The sequence below is a fragment of the Marmota marmota genome, unplaced genomic scaffold (assembly GCF_001458135.2).
Source record: "Marmota marmota marmota unplaced genomic scaffold, marMar, whole genome shotgun sequence".
Classification (NCBI taxonomy): Eukaryota; Metazoa; Chordata; class Mammalia; order Rodentia; family Sciuridae; genus Marmota; species Marmota marmota.
Genome location: NW_026000130.1, coordinates 5,258,638 through 5,275,731, shown reverse-complemented (window position 1 = coordinate 5,275,731; position 17,094 = coordinate 5,258,638). Strand labels below are relative to the sequence as shown.

The 17,094-nt window shown below is 46.4% G+C and overlaps 1 protein-coding gene across 5 annotated transcripts in view; it reads right to left on the bottom strand.

Moving 5' to 3' along the window:
• The window catches only part of Myo1h (myosin IH), a 61,140-nt gene that overhangs the window by 30,719 nt on the left and 13,327 nt on the right, over positions 1–17,094 (bottom strand). For 4 of the 5 annotated variants that reach the window (XM_015500272.2, XM_048785004.1, XM_048785002.1 and 1 more), the window contains exons 2-5: positions 5,733–5,894; positions 3,267–3,382; positions 1,864–2,062; positions 833–913 (exon numbers count right to left, since the gene is read on the bottom strand). In XM_015500272.2, coding sequence (XP_015355758.1) covers positions 833–913; positions 1,864–2,062; positions 3,267–3,382; positions 5,733–5,894 — 558 coding nt within the window. Of the gene's footprint in view, positions 1–832; positions 914–1,863; positions 2,063–3,028; positions 3,383–5,732; positions 5,895–17,094 lie in introns of those variants that run through there. The other variant, XM_048785005.1, reaches the window with a different exon arrangement.

Sequence of the window (17,094 nt, the reverse complement as noted above, 5' to 3'; positions counted from 1 at the left end):
TTGTTCTGTTGGTGTCTAGGACCCTGGTCCATCTGCTGGGATTCTGATATGCATGGAGTGGGGCAAGGGTCCAAGATCTTCTTTTCGTATTGATATCCCAGTCGATCAGCATCATTTACTGGGAAGGTGATCCTATCCCCACTGAATCACAAGGGTGCTTTGGTCACAAGTATGTGGAGGGGGGGGGAGATCTTTCTGAACTCTATTCTAGTTCACTGGCCTCTATATCTATCCTCATATTTTAATTATCCACATTGTCATACTTTTTATTTTAAGTAATGTATCCAATAAAGCCTCTTTTTTCAGACCCTATATAGAATTCTTGCTAATTAATAAGAAGGAACAAACAACCCAAATAAAATTGAGCTAAATACTTGAAACAGGCGTGGTGGTGCACACCTGTCATCCCAGTAGCTCAGGAGGCGGAGGTAGGAGGATTGGGAGTTCAAGGCCAGCCTTAGCAAAAGTGAGGTGCTCAGCAACTCAGTGAGGCCCTGGCTCTAAATAAAATACAAAATAGGGCTGGGGATGGGGCTCAGTGGTCGAGTGCCCCTTGAGTTCAATCCTTGGTATCCAAAAGACAAAACTAACTAAATAAATAAACGGCTGCCACACATGGGTAACAAAGATGTGTATTTCAAGTGGCAAAATGACAGAATGGAGAAGAGCAGCCCGAGGAGGGTGCAGGTCAGCAGTGCAGACAGACGGGCGAGCACTGTCTCTAGATCTTTCACCTGTTGGAGCCGCCTTCCCACCTCAAGGTACCGCGGGTTGGGTCTCCTCCTGGCAGAATAAGAGGTCCCCACGTACCCGTAATAGGAATCCCGCGTACCTGAAAGTCAAACTGGATGTCCATGTATTTTCCAAACCGGCTGGAGTTGTCGTTCCGGAGTGTTTTGGCATTTCCAAAAGCCTTGGGACACAGAGTGTCATGCACTGTCATTTAAAACCCTTCTTGCTTGTCAAATTCCTGGCCCCAAATAACATGCTCATTATGAAAACAGAGCGGGGGAGGGACGCACTGTCTCCTTCTACAAGGGAATTGCCACCCACAGAGGACTTCATGTCAGGCAGTGGCAGGGGAAAGGTCTGTCCAGAACCCACCCAGGAATACATTAGAAATGGCCTAAGGAGGGGTGCACGGGCCCTGCTTGTTCCGGAAGTTTCAGCTGACATTCCCCAACACCAGACCCCTTCTCATAACAAAAGTGTTCGGCTCAAGGGTCTACTGGGAAATTGCCGCAGCCAGAAACGTCTCTGATATCAAAAGCACAGGAGAGTTGGACGTGCCTAGCAAGTGCAGGAAATGGAATCAGAGGAATGTCAGCTGTGATAAGGAACATTAGCCGGGCGCAGTGGCACACGCCTGTCATCCCAGTGGCTCAGGAGGCTGAGGCAGGAGGATCGGGAGTTCAAAGCCAGCCTCAGCAACAGGGAGGCCCTATGCCACTCAGTGAGACCCTGTCTCTAAATAAAACACAAAATAGGGCTGGGGATGGGGCTCAGTGGCCAAGTGCCCCTGAAATCAATCCTCAATCCCGAAAAAGAAATATATTAATTACAAAGACCACTGGTAACTCTGCGAGTACTTTTTGTGCATTCAACTGTGTAACCCTCAAACCCTCTTAAGAGGCAGGTGCTATGACTATGAGAGGCCCTGGGATCCCTGCTGAAGCTTCCTGGTGACTGTCCACCCTGGATTAGCACCCAAGCCAGCCAGATGCCCTCAGCGTGACACTGCGGGTGAGAGCCCTTTCCTCAACAGTGACCTGCCCACTTCGACTGTCCTGCCTAGGCAGAGGCTCCTTACCTAGTGACCTCCCTGGAACTCCCCTCCGCGGTCCTCAGAGACCGGTCACTTACCTCCAGTACTGGATTGGAGAGCAGCAGCCGGTCGCGGGCTATCTGTAGCGACTCGGTCATTGGGCAGGTCACTGCGAAATACTGCAGGATCTTCTTGGAGGCCTCGGTTTTCCCCGCCCCGCTCTCTCCAGAGATGAGGATGAAGTGGTTGTTGAGCTCCGAGCACATCATGCGGTAAGCGTTGTCCGCTATGGCGTAGCTGGAGAGGGAGGGGCAGAGAGAGGGTGGTTTCGGTGCTGTTTTTCCCTGGCAGTGACAAAGGACTCTGCCTCCAGGAAGCCACGCCCTACTGTGGGTACCAGGACACTGAGCTGAGACGGACAGCAGACCCCTGTCACGATCCAGTGACTGATCGAACACAAGGAGTGGTCAATTTTAAAACTCACCCAACGAAAGGGTTAAAGTAAAGGATCTCAGCAGTGGTGGGAATATGTTTCCAAATTTACCAAATATATTTATCTGGTGCTGAGAATGGAACCCAGGGTCCCATGCATGCTACGCAAGTGCTCTACCATTGGACTACAACCCTGACCCCACCAATTTATTTATTTTTTAAAAATCCACCTACAGTTTGTATAAGAATAAGCCAGGTACTACGTGACGTCCCCTGGAGACGTTCTATTACCTATAGGTGGAAATAGGATCTTGTCTGAATATCAAATAATTCAATAAATAGAATGTCATCTCTTTCCCTCGAAGCCTAAAGTAGTAAGAATGTAGAGACAGGAGACCAGTGAGGTCTGCAAACTTCTGCAATAACTTTAGGACAAGAGGTGGAGGAATCAGAGAGCCTTTATCTCCAAAATCAGAGCACAGATCGGGAAGGTCTCCCAAGAGTTGGACGTGGTGGGGGAGGCAGAAAGGTTTATCAGCATCGTGGGAAGTCGGAAAACTGAATTAAAGACAAGTCGGGGGAGAACAGAAGCATCAGCCCAGAAGTCGACCAGAGAGAGAAGAAATTCAGCCCAGCCTGCAAGAACCTGTAGAGCAGACAGGAGACGGCTCATCTGTGGATGAGGGTGGCCTGCTGAGGTCCCTCCCAGTGGACATCCTTAGCCACCCTGATTCCCAGGCACCCACAGATGGCCCAGTAAGCAGCCCACGTCCAGAGAAGACACCTCTCTGGCCGCACTCAGGGTTCCCAACCTTGACACAAAGATCCCACCTCTTGTCCATGTAAAGCTGAGATTCCAAAATGGCCTGTGACATTTCCAACTGCTCCGACTTATTTCCCACGTGAAACGAACACACTTCCACACGTTAACGACCATGGAGGAAGAAGGAAGAACCTCAGGACAGGCATGGAGGGTTTGAATGGGTGGACGGTGGGCGGACGGATAGAAGGATGGACGGTGGGTTGGCAGAAGGGATCAGGGGTGGGGAAACGCGTGGCTGTTACTCACACATGAGGCGGCAGCTCAAAGAAACTGACCCCTTGGTAGAGTTCCATCTGGCTCACGGTGTAGATCCCCAGCTCCTGGTAGGGATTCACAGACACCAGGAGCGTCCCGATGTAGGTCTAGAGGAAGAGACCACAGGACAAGTGAGCAGCTCCACCAACCAAAGACGGTCGCACATTATGCTCCCCGTGTTTGCTCGGGGCTGGGGCGAGGGCACGGCAAATGGGACAGGTGGGGCCTCCGCTGCCCGGGGGTCTGTTTGGGGAGGGCTGGGAGACAGCTGGGGACAGGGAAGGGTCGAGAAGGTGGCTGGCGGGTAGGAACCGAGGGCGTGGAGACTCAGGAAGGCCACGTTAGCTCATGGGCTGAGAGAAGCCTTCTTTAAGGAGGTGACATCAGAGTGAACTCCAAGGATGCAGAGCTAGTGGTGAATAAGCAGAGACGGTGTCCAGCTGACAGGGTGGCTGTCCCCACCACTGAGAGGAAACGCCTGCCTGGAGCTGTCATGCAAATGAGCAGCTTTATGAGGGGCACCGGAGCTGGTCCAGGCCTCACCAAGTCCCCCCCTCCCCAGAGGTGCAGGGCCACAGCACCCACCAGCCTTCTGAGACGGGGCGAGGTACCCCACACCAGGCTGGCTTCTCCAGACTGCGATGTCGGCCTCTATCCCTACCCAAATGTTCAAGTACTTATATTTTCAAGGTAGCCACTGACCTAAGACTAATTAGAGACCAAAAAGCTCTAAGATCTTTTACAGAAAAGATGACTATTTGGGCTCCTTTGAAAATGCATCTGGTATTTTCAGATGCTGAGTTGGTCGGTGTCAACCCTGGAGGTACCAAAGCTCTGGGTAGGACCCAGCTCCAAGAGTTCCAACCAATGCTTCTAATCTCCAGGACAAACTCGAACAGAACCGAAACAAAGAAGAGGATTCCGACTGAAATTTGGATCATTCAATCCGTAGAAACCTGGTCTCAGGGGTGGAAGATTGTTCTGGAATCTATCCGTTTAAATTGGAAACTTTCAGCTTTTGTCATGAAGATTCTATTCTCCCATTTGTCCTTCATGTGAGGTTATTTCTCCTTTGCTTTTATAGAAAATTAGCTTGATTTTTTTCCCCTTTTGTACAATTAAGGGTTCTAATTCTGAAAGTTGGAAGCTATAGAATATATATTCTAAGGAACACCTTGTTCATTTCTTCTGAAAAAATTTGGTTTCAACAGCACAGGAACCATTACGAACTAGCTATGAGACACATCATTTTTAGACTTCTTCTGATTATCTAATTTACTCTTAACAAAAGCTAATAAAATCTCAAAAAAATTAACACACCATGACACACACAGAGACTCTATCAATTTACCTAAGGGGAATTCACCTGGAATGCCAATCAAATCAGGTGTGATGATCATCAATGGAGAAGTAATAAAAACTGGCCACTACTAGATGCAACAAGATGCTGGTAAAAATGTCACAGCGTTGACCTTTGAAGATTTACGGGATGTGGTGGGACATCTCTCATTTTCCTCTCCTTTTTTTTTTTTTTTGGTCCTGGGAATTGAACCTAACTACAATAAGTAGTTGCATCTAAGCTGTTCTTGGGTCATCTGTGCAAGATGGATCTTTTTCTTTTTTTCTTTTGGTACCAGGGATTGAACCCAGGGGGGCTTAACCACTGAGCCCATCCCCAGCCTTTTTAATATTTTATTTAGAGACAGGGTCTCACTGAGTGGCTGAAGGGGGCTTTGAACTTGCGATCCTCCTGCCTCAGCCTCCCGAGTTGCTGGGATTACAGGTGTGTGTCACCACGCCCGGCTTAGTTCCCCTTTCTTTCAGCAGATTTCTTTCAGGAACCCTCTTCTCCAGCTCTCACTCCCTATAGCGGGGGGCTCTGGTCCTACCTACCTCTCACTCAGGGTGGGTCTGGTGACCCAGGCTGCCCACTCTGAATGCCCCTCATTCCTAGCCAGGGGGATTGGCCAAGACAGGCTAGTGACCCAAGATGCGGCCACCAGAGCCAGTTTCATCAGCTCTGGGACATTTGCTAAACCTGTCTCCTGGAAGACGAGCTCCCTTCTCAGTAGCAATACTGAGCTGATAAAATGTCACCCTGGAGCTGGCGCCCATCATGCCACAAAGCAGAGAGGCAGCCCAAGACGGAATCAGGTACAAAAGACAGCAGAACAGAGACAGGGAGAAAGACGTCTCGGGACATCATCTGAAACCCTAGATCCCTTCCTGGACCCTAAGGCTATGTGGGTCCATTCCATTTTGTGACCGAGGAGTCGAGACTCTAACACTGGCCACCAGAAAGCCTCAGCCTGAAGGATCAGAGTGCGTCTGGCAGTGATCCCTCCAGCCTCCTCTAGATGGCTGATGGATAAAGTGACCCGGTTCCCATCATCGAGGCTGTGAAGGTGGGGAGACAGCAAGCAATTGAGGGGCTCAGCTGAGGAGGGCGTTAGTTACGTAGATGAGGTTCTCGTTGAAGCGCTTGCGAAGATTGTCCACGAAGGCGGATTCGCTGGTGTGTGCGTCCAGCAGCACAAAATCCTGCACCCCGACCTTGTCGCGGGCCGTCAGCGTCCCCTCCATGTGCAGACGGATGTGCTCCCTCCTCACCTCTTCTTTCTACGGGAGACAGAACATTCCTCAGCTGCTCCTCCGTTCACAAGTTCTTACTCCACGTCTCGTGCTCAGCCCTGGGAGAGCACCGAGCCAGGGTTCAAATGCAGCCAGAAAGTTCCTATGGGGTATTTGGACAGTACGTCCCCTTTTCTGTTTAGATTCACACATGCCACAGGGGTACCACTGACTGCAGGGTCTGGACAGTCGCCTGCTGTTTGGGTGAGGAGCCAGAAGTAAAGGGCTATCCTATATAGTCCAGGTGTGCGTAGGCTCTGCCATCGAGGCCCGTGACATTCACAGGACAGAACTGGCTAAGGATGCATTTCTCAACACCTCCTTTTCATTCAGTGACACATAAGTGTGTGCCTGCATGTGTGTGTGTGTGTGTGTGTGACAATAGTTGTTATAGTTAAAGCTTTGTCCCGGGGTTTCATAAACTGACTTCCAGACTACTCACGTATAATCGAATCAAGCCTTTATTGAAGCACACCGGTGGCGGCTGACCAGAACATAAAGCTGTTCTCCTGATCAGCCCTGAACAATTACAAGGGCACTCCTTATAAGCCTGAAAACCGCAAAAGGGATGTTCAGGGGGTCTAGCCAATGCAAGCAAGCCAGGTTACAGAAGCGGGACAGTGCAGTCAAGCGGAGGGAAGCCTAACCAATCAGTCAGCCCAGTCACCCCAGTTACAGAAACAGAGCCCCGTTTCCCTAGTTACAGAAACAATACCCCATTAGGTAGTTCCGTGTTCTTAAAGGTTTCTATAGCAAAAGGAAAAGAACCTCTTGCTCCAGTCATGACCCTTCTACTTGGCATGGTTGTTTTACAGGATGAAGTCACAAAACAAAATGGAGTCACATTTGCTCCTACTATCACAAGTAACAGCGGCTTACTGACACCGTAAAATGGTATGCTGAAGGCTGGGCGAGTATCATCTCAGGTAACCCTCATTCTGCCCCTAGGAGCTACTATTCTCACGCCCCTGTGCAGATGAGGAAACTGAGGCACAGGAATGTTGAGAACCGTGCCCACCATCTGCCAAAAGGCAGGGCCAGAATATGAAGCCAGACAGCCTGACCCAGAGTGTGCATATAGAGTCACTGGCTACACTCACTGTGGACTCCCTCTATGAGACGTGGGTGGGAAAGGGCATTTCTCATTCCAGCAGATTCTTCAAGAAAAGACAAACTTGGAATGTCCTTCAGACCTCACTGGAGAAGGTGCATGGCCCAGAATGTCACTGGGCCCACGGTCACCTGGCAGCAGGACAACCCTCCTGGGCCCAGGTGAGCGGAGTGAGCTGGAGGGCTCTGTGGGGTGGGAGGCATGGAAAGCCACCAAATGAAGCCCCAGGCCTCAGGCAAGCTAAGGGCGAAGGGTGATCACTGTGGGAGTGGCCAGCTGTAGGGGTGAGGCCCGGAACCTACCACACCTGTGTCATATAGTATATAGGACTGTGGCAACATGATCATCAGGCCTCAGGCCAGGGCTGCGAGGTCACCAAGGGACAGTGGGCTCTGGGCATGCAGGCATATCCCACCCCCCCACACCTGCCCAGCCAAACCAGGAAAAGCAGAGCCCAGCCAGGGGAACCAGGAAGAGCCAAGGCAACGTCCCTCCAGCACCCTCTAGGGGCTAAATTCACATCACACTATTGCAAAGCAGGTGCCGAAGGGTGAATTTGGACCCCAGGGGCAGACAGGCAGAGGTCCTAGATAACCAACCCAACCTTGGAAACAAAACAGAGTCCGAGGACTCACATTTCCTAGCTTTAAGTAATCAAGACGGAAGTAAAAGGCTCTCCTATATAGTCCAGGTGTTTTTTGACCCAAGTACCAAATAATTCAGTGCAGAAATGAAAATTCTTCTCAAGCAACGGTTCAGCTAATGCTGGAGACCCACAAACAAACAAACGACAGACAGAAAAAAATTGCATTCGATCCCTGCCTTACACCATGGGTCTATACACATATAAGATAGATATATGTGTAAACTTGAGATGGATCTTAGCCCTAAATGTTAATGTAAACTCTAAAATGCCATTAGAGGAAAACAAGAGAAATATCTTTGCAACCAGAAAAAAGACAAAATGTTTTGAGGACACAGGAAGAAATAATAATTAAAGAAAATAGACTTTAGCAAATATAAAGCTTCTCATCAGAAAGACATTGTTAAGAAAATAAAAAGGCAAAAAATATCCACAAATACATAGCTACAAGGATTTGTATCTTGAATAAAGATAGCTATGGCTGAATAATAGAAAATATCCCCATAAAAATTGGGCAAAAGACAGGAATTCAGGGCTGGGGTTGTGGCTCAGTGGCAGAACTCTTGCCTCGAACATACGAGGCACTGGGTTTGATCCTCGGCACCCCATAAAAATAAATAAAATAAAGGTATTGTGTCCATCTATAACTAAAATTCTTTTTTAATTTTTTAAAAAAGGAATGTACAATTCACAAAGGAAGATAAATGACCAATAAGAACATTGAAAAGTATTCCGCATCATTTATCATCAGGGAAATGCAAATTGAAACTACAAGGAGATACCACCAGAACGGTTAACATTAAAACAATCTGCAACACAGGTCTGTTATGGTGGTGCATGCTGGTAATCCCAGGGACTCGGGAGGCCGAGGCAGGAGGATTTAAGTTCAAAGCCAGCCTCAGCAATAGTGAGGCCCAAAGCAACTTAGTGAGACCCTGTCTCAATATAAAAAGGGCTGGGAATGTGACTCAGTGGTTATGCACCCCTGGGTTCAATACCCAGTGGTCCCCCCCACCAAAAAAAAAATACAACACCAAACACTGGTGAGGATGTAGAGCTGGCTGAAGTGCACGTCCATGGCTGGCAGGAATGGAAAAGGCATGCGGCCACTCTAGAAAAAGGCCTGGCAGCTTCTAATGAAGTTGACCCAGGCCTCTCTCCTTTGATCCAGCAATCGCATTCCCAAGTATTTACACAGAGAAGCGTGAGCATGTGCCACAAAGAGACTTGAACACGAAGTTCGGCCCATGCTCCGCTTGGCTCATAATGGCCCCAACTGGAAACGATCCAGACACCCTTCAGCCGGAGAATGGAGGGGAACATCTGTATCACACAAGGAGCTCGCCACAGAAGGGACACAACGCGGACACGTCATCGCCCGGATGACTCTCGCTGGACATTGTGCCCGCTGAAAGGACCCGGACACAAAGGAGCGCACACTGTGTGATTCCATTGGTGTGACATTCGGGGACAAGCAAAGCTAATCTACGGTGAAAAAAATCACAACAGTCGTCGCCTGCTCGGCGGATTGTGGCGCAGAGGATGTTTCTGGAGCGATGGAAATGTCCTGTAGGTTGATAAGGTGGTGAGGGCAGCTGTCTGCCAGGATCCAGGGGGACAGTTTGGTGCGTGTCGGTGTGTACTTTTTTTAAAAATTATTTTTTATATATATTTTTAGTTGTTGATGGACCTTTATTATATTCATTGATTTATATGCGGTGCCTGGAATCGAACCCAGTGCCTCACACATGCCAGGCAAGCGCTCTGCCCCTGAGCCCCAGGCCCAGCCCGTGGGTGTGTATGCTTAATAACATTGAACTGAAGACCCATGATCCAGGGCTGGAGGGTGGGTGCAGGGGTCAGTGAGAGTACAAAGGCAGCCTGTTAATAACTGCTGAAACTGGATGATGGGCCCGGGGAGGGGGTCATCATACTCTCCTGTTCACTTTGTGCAAACTGGAAAATTTTCATAATGATTTTTTTTTTTTAAGAAACAGACCGGCCACCAGATGTCTCCCTACTCTAACCAAACAGGTTCCTTTTCTCCTACATTTCCCTCAAAGGGGTAGTTGGATTCCGTGGCCTGAGCAGACCCAGGATGGATCAGTGCTGGCCAATCACAGGCCGGGGGAGCACTTCCCGCAGGAGGTGCGCAGGGCCAGCCACTTTTTCCAAGATGCCAGACTTAGGAGTTTGCAAAACCAGTGACATTCCCAAGCTGTCCTTGGTCCCGTGTTTATGAGGTGGCAATTTCCTTATCCGTGTCTTGGTGGCCCTGTGGTAGAATTCATAACAGGAAGGCAGAATAAATGCTCGGCTGGTAGATTTCAGAAGAGTGAGTTGGCCTTTTATGTGACTCATTGTTCCAATGAGCTCTCGAACAGCATTCCGTGTTCATGGGCTTATGTGTATTTGATGGGTTCTATGACAGTCATCAGCTTTATTGAGGCTCCCATTTTGGGCAGTTGGGAACCTGTGAAGGGGGATATCAAGTCCTTTGGACGTGCCTTTAAGGATACCGAGCCACGTGTTAGCAGACCTCTGATCCCTGGCTCTGGTTTCTCGGTGGGAAGACAGAGGCTGGGGGCTCCCTGCTCCTGGGAGGGCCAGTGTTTCTAGGTGTTTTCGGTAGAGAGCCCAAGGAGGTGTTTGTTAGAATATAACACGAGTTCCCTCCGATTCTAGCAACTCGATACATCTCTAAGAGGTTTATACTTAGATTTTCCTTTATCTCTTCCCCTTTCTTCCATTCCAATTCCAATTCAGTGATACGAGCAGTTTCTCGTTGGCCATATTCCACGCCAAATACTCAAGAGTCTCAACAACATTGACCCCGTCACCAGCATGATCACGGCAAGAAGTTGAGATTTTTTGAATTCCTTGACCTTAGGGTACGCTTCAATGCATGGAGACACGTTTCTGAATTTCCTCGAGAGAGCTGATCTCCACGTAGCTGTTCCAGAAATGAGATACACTCAACTGAGGTTCATTTCTTTCCTTGTACTGTTTATTTTGGGAAATTGATTTCTAAAGGTAATTTTGTTTTATTATTATGTAAAACATTCAATGGTTCCAAAAAACAAGGTGAATTTAGAGAATCAGCCCCCTACCCTTCCCCCTCTATTCCTTCCCTCCTCCTGTGAACGACCATTTAAAAATGTTAGAATTGCTAAGAATTGTTTCTTTAAAAATATCAGCAAATGCCCGTGTCAGTCTGCTTCCCTCCTTTTTTGGATAAATGTTTGCAAACTCTACATGCTACTTTTTCTCCTCGGCTTTTCACTGGGATATTTATCTCGGATATCACTTTGAAGCTGATTAGAGAGACATTCCTCATTATTTTTCAGAATTGCATAGTACTCCACTATTTGTTCTTACTGAGCTGCAGTTTACTCAAATGGTCTCATCGTGAGGGATCTGATAGAAATTGGCAGAAAACAAAGGTTAAAAAAAAAAACCCAGTGAGACATTGAAATCTAAACACAATTAACTGATACCCGAAGAACACTGTACCTGACAGACCCCAGAATATCCATTTTAGTTCAAAAGCACACAGGACATTTACAAAGGTTGACATTATCCTGGCCCACAGGGAAAATCTTAAATGTCAAAGGATTTAAATCATAAAAATGTGCCCATCATCAAGCTTCTGGGTCAGTATTGTCTGATAACTAGAATCTTCTGAATCGTCTACAGCCTCGCTGTCCAGTACAGCAGCCACCAGCATGTGTGGCCTCCATGCACTTGCGATGTGGTCAGTGAGTCTGAGGAACTGAATTTTTAGTTTCATTTTGATGCATTTAAGCAGACCTGGGTGGCTGGTGCCTCGGGCTTGGGCAGCTCAGGTGCAGACCCAACTTCCAATTCCAAGGACAGTTAGGATGAACACCACTTAGAACAGGGCAGCTGTGTGCAACCACCTGAATCCAGGCTGCAAGACTCTCCAGGACAGACTATCTCGTTTCTTCAATATTTGTTGAGAAAAACTGCAAAGAAACCTTTTTTTTTTTTTTGGTGTTGGGGATTGAACTCGGGGGCCCTCAACCACTGAGCCCCATCCCCAGCCCTGTTTTGTATCTTATTTAGAAACAGCATCTCACTGAGTTGCTTAGGGCCTCATTAAGTTGCTGAGGCTGGCTTTGAATTCATGATCCTCCTGCCTCAGCCTCCCGAGCTGCTGGGATGACAGGTGTGCGCCACCACTCCCGGCAAGAAACCTATCTTTTGAGAGATGAAAGAGGAGAATGCAAATCAAAACCACAATCACTTCCTGCTCCCACTTTGGAAAACATCTGGCAACTCTTCCGAAGGTTGGATAGAGCGACCACAGGACCCGGCAATTCCATTCTTAAGTTAAAACCCCAAGAGCCATGGAAGGATCCATGACGTGACCATTGAACTATTCCCTGAATGTTATGAGAGCCATTGATTGCACACTTTGAGTAGATGAGTTGTAAGGGCACGTGAGTTAGGTTTCAGTAGTGTCACTATTGAAAAAAGAGATGAAAGAGTTATCAATGTTCACGATGCGACTGTTACATGGGTCCTCATTCAAATAGTCGACTTTTAGATTTATTATATTCAGGAGTAACTAACTTGTGGGATGCGTGGTTGCCCAGGACCCCCAGGGTACTTGAGGCCACAGTGAAAGGGTGTGGTGGTGACACATCCTAAATCAACTGCACAGCTCTGGAGTATGCCAAGATCCTCAAGCTACTCATTTTCAGTGGTGACTTGTGTGGAATGTGAATTGTGCTTCAATCAAGCAGTTACAGAAAAGGGCACCAAAGAAAGTCTGGTGGGCATCCTTTCGGGGAGACATCACGAGTTTAGGACAAGGCGAAATTTATATAACATGAAATTAACCATTTACAAGTGAACAGATTCAGGGGCACTTATTACACTCACAATATCCTATGAATGCTTTCAAAGGAGAAAAAAATGATCCATAAAAACATGAAATATGGAAATTAAGACCCTGCTGGAATAAAATTTTGAATTTAACGAATTGACAAAGATTAAAAAGTACGGGGGGCTGGAGATGTGGTTCAGTTTTAGATTTTGGCCTAGCACATGGGAGGGCCTGGGTTTGATCCCAAGCACCAACAAAACACAATGAAACGTTGAAAGTCTCACGTAGCCAGGGCCAGCCAGAACTCACACCTTGTTAATGGAAATGGGTACGCGGACTCGGGAAAGCAATCTAGCACAGCTTCAGCCATCTCACTCCCTTTGTTGATGTGCAGAGGGAACAAGCATAATGCACACTCGGCAGAACTGTCTGTGACATCTCAAAATGGAACACACCCAGCCTCACCGACGAGAGAATACAGTACCTGTTACCCAGGGTTGTGGAGAGCCCATGATGTACTAGGCGCCACCCCAAAGGTCTTCATAAACAAATTCATCTGAAACCTTTCAACAATCCTGGGAGATAATACTTCAGCTCTCATTTCGTAAATGGAAAGTTTAAAAACTTGTCATATAGCTAATGTTAACTGAGATTGAAACCTAAAAAGGCTGACTTTAGAACCTGAGCTTTTAGCGTGTGTGTGGTGCTGGGGATCAAACCCAGGGCCTCACACATGCTAGGCATGTGCTCAGCCACCGAGTTACACCCCCAGCACTTTTAAAAAATTTAAGATAGGGTCTCACAATTTCCCTGCTGGTCTCCAATAGGTGATCCTCCTGCCTCAGCCTGAATGGGAGGATTCGGTCCCTTAAAGACATCAGTTGAACTACGTCTGACGATACAGTAAATAAAAATTCCTTTTAGAAAGCTTCCAGATTTTTCTGCGTACTTCAAAAACTGAACCTAAAGTTTGTATGGAGTGCAGGAAGTTTCTCAAAGGGGGGCTGGTACCAGCTTTAGCAGATATTAAGACACAAAAGCAACAGCATACTTTGATTAATTCAATAGCACTCGGCGACACGTGAATAGGCGAGCAATTCAACATAATGGGTCAAAAAGAACAGGGCTTGTCCCAAACACATAGGAGAATCCATTCAATGATTAAATCAGGACTAAAAATTTATGGTAAGAAGGTGAATTATTTGATAACTGGCATTATATATTGGTGGAATTTCAGAGACATGTCATCTAAAAAGAATGAATTTGGGGCTCAGTGGCAGAGCACATGCCTTATCCATGTGAGGAGCTGGGTTCCATCCTCAGCACCACATAAAAAATAGACAAAGTAAAGATATTGTATCCCTCCATAACTAAAAAATTTTTTAAATATTTTTTAAATAAAGAATGAATTTTACTGTATGTCAGCTGTGCCTTGTTACCCTAATTTTTAACCTAAGTGATGGGACACACACAAAAAAAGTTGGGTACTTAGCACCAAAACAAATTCTGGAGAAAATCAAACACCGAAAAACAAAAGTATAAAAAGGAAGCACTAGAAGAAGATGTGGGTGAAGCAAGAAATGATTTTAAAGTATTATACAAAAGTAAAGCCACAAAAGCACAGATCTGTTCAAGCACATAGAAAATATGTCTGTCTGTTAAGGAAGCTGGGGCCTATCCCACATGATGGAGATGAGGGCTACTTTTTCTTCCATTAGGCACAAGGTCTCTGGTTTTACTCCTAGGTCCTTGGTCCATTTTGAGTTGAGTTTTGTGCATGGTGAGAGAGAGGGGTTTAATTTCATTTTGTTGCATATGGATTTCCAGTTTTCCTAGCACCATTTTTTGAAGATGCTGTCTTTTCTCCAGTGCTTATTCTTGGCACCTTTGTCTAATATAAGATAATTGTAATTTTGGGGGTTAGTCTCTGTGTCCTCTATTCTGTACCAATGGTCTACCAGACTGTTTGGGTGTGAATAGCATGCTGTTTTTGATACTATTGCTCTGCAGTATAGTTTAAGGTCTGGTATAGTGATGCCACCTGTTTTACTCTTCCTGCTAAAGATTGCTTTAGCTATGCCAAATGTTTTCTTTAACATTTCTTTAATATAAGGAGGCTGATTCATAGTGGGATAGGTATCAGGAGCGTGGGAGGAATAGATGAACTCTAGATAGGGCAGACGGGTTGGAGGGGAAGGGAGGGGGCAGGGGATTATTAATGATGGTGGAATGTGATGATCACTATTAACCAAAGTACAGGTATGAAGACATGAATTGGTGTGAATATACTGTGTATACAACCAGAGATATGAAAAAATTGTGCTCTATATATGTAATAAGAATCGTAATGCATTCCGCTGTCATATATAAATTTAAAAAAAGAAAAAGAAAAGAAAAAAAATGTCTGCCTAGAAGAAATAACATAAGCAGAGTCAAAAGATGAAACAACTTTGGAAAAATATATTCATAACTCACATCTAACACTAATGACTGGCTTCCTTGACATATAAAAAGCTTCTATAAAATAATAAGAAAAAGTCCAACACATACACACACACACACACACACTCACACACACAAATGAACAAAGGACGTAAACAACAATTCACAGGAAACACAAATGTGTAACACACAAAGAAGATAGGTTAATTCAGCTCCACCCAGAAAAGAAGTGTTATTAAATAAATTGAGAGACAATTTCCAGTTTGGGAAATCTTTTTTTTGGGGGGGGTGGTGGTGCTAGGGATTGAACCCAGGGCCTTGTGCATGGGAGGCAAGCACTCTACCAACTGAGCCATATCCCCAGCCCTCAGTTTTGGAAATCTTATAAAATTTGAGAATACGTTCTTGGTGAGGGTGTGGGTATTTCCTGCAGGTGACAGGCATGTATATTGTAGAAGAATCTAGTATTTGAAAATGTATTTCAAAAATCAGATATATACTCTTTGAGGAAATAATTTAAATTTCTAGATATTTATCCCCATGATATGTTCTTGCATGAATGAAATAATAAGCAACCCAAATATCCATTTAGAGGGAACTGTGGCTCACTTATACAATGGAACCCGACAGAAGCGCAGACTCTCCTGGACATATCGGTGCCACTTGTAGGAAAGGTACACATTCATGTACACATAGGCTCACAAACTCATGACGTCTCCCTGACACTCACAAAACTGTGAACACTGGAAAAGGAGGCTTCAGTTTCACTGTGCACCCGTTTATACCTTCAAAGTTTTGTAATGAGTATATGCATTACCTAATCAAAATTTGTAAGTACATCTCCCCATTATTCTCTCTCTGTCCGTATTTCTTTGTATTATTTTGTTTTATAACTACTGGATTCCTATTCCTCAATCTTAGGCAGACCCCTTAGGAAAGCTCTTCAGGGTAAATCTCGCCCATTCATGGTTGTGTTCCCTGCTTCCAGCTTAAGTCTTGCCACATGATAGTTGCTCAATAAATTTGTCAAATAAGTGACTTAAATTTTTTTTTTCCAGTTCTAGACCTTGTACACAGTTGAAAGCATCTAGAGAATTCACAAAGAGGAGGCAGTCTAGCTAAAGTCCCTGGTCTGTAAGAGGGCACAGGAGAGAGAGAGAGAGAGAGAGAGATAATTGATGTTGGTTTTCCCCAAGGTATTCCTCCCACCAACAAAATGTAATATTAAAATGAGAAATAGTAGCTCATTTAAACCCTATTTACTGCATTTTCACTGTGCATAGCACATAGTAACTGGGCTGTTTGCAAACCACTGTCTCAGGCTGTACCTAGGACAAGTTGGCAGGTGGATGGTATTTTGCTCAATTTGTATAAATAGAAACAGAAAAATTAAGTGACCAGGGAGGCTGTGGAAAGGGCTTGGGATTTGGATCAGTCTCAAGCCTTGCTCACTGCTGAGTAGCTGTGATTTTGGCCAATGACACTGTCTCCTTTGAACTGGGACCTGGGAATTCCCTCCCTTCCTCCCTCTTCTTTGGAGGGAATCTGCCCCTTCCTCACTCCTGCTGAAAGGTGAGGCTGAGCCAGTCACGTGAAGACCAGGGCACAGCACTTCCCTGCCCCAGCTGGTGGGGGGATAGACCTAAACTGGGCAAGACGGACTCCAGCCTGGGGGTCTGTACAGACAGAACGCCTGCCTCCTGCATCTTGCCATCCACCCATCCATCCAGTCATTGGTACTGGGGATCAGACCCGTAGCTTTACTACTGACCTACATCCCCGTTTTGTTTCAAATGTTTTTACTGTGGGACTCGGTCTAAGTTGCTGAGGCTGGCCTTGAACGTGGAATCCTCTTGCCTCATCCTCCTGGGTTGCTGGGATGACAGGCGTGCACCCCCCAACACCCCGGCTTCATCTGGCCCCACACAGCACACTGCATCTCACCCACGACACAGGTGCAGCCTGCACCTCACTTTCCTCTTAACAAGATGCTTATCCTAGAACGAGGACCCAGCACATCGTATCAGCAAGAACTACTTTGTTCTTTGCAGTGGCTGAACACTATCCCGTTGTGTATTACCATCGGTGATGGCCTCTTCCATGTCAGGACCTGTCACGAGATCAGAAAACGATCCCTGTC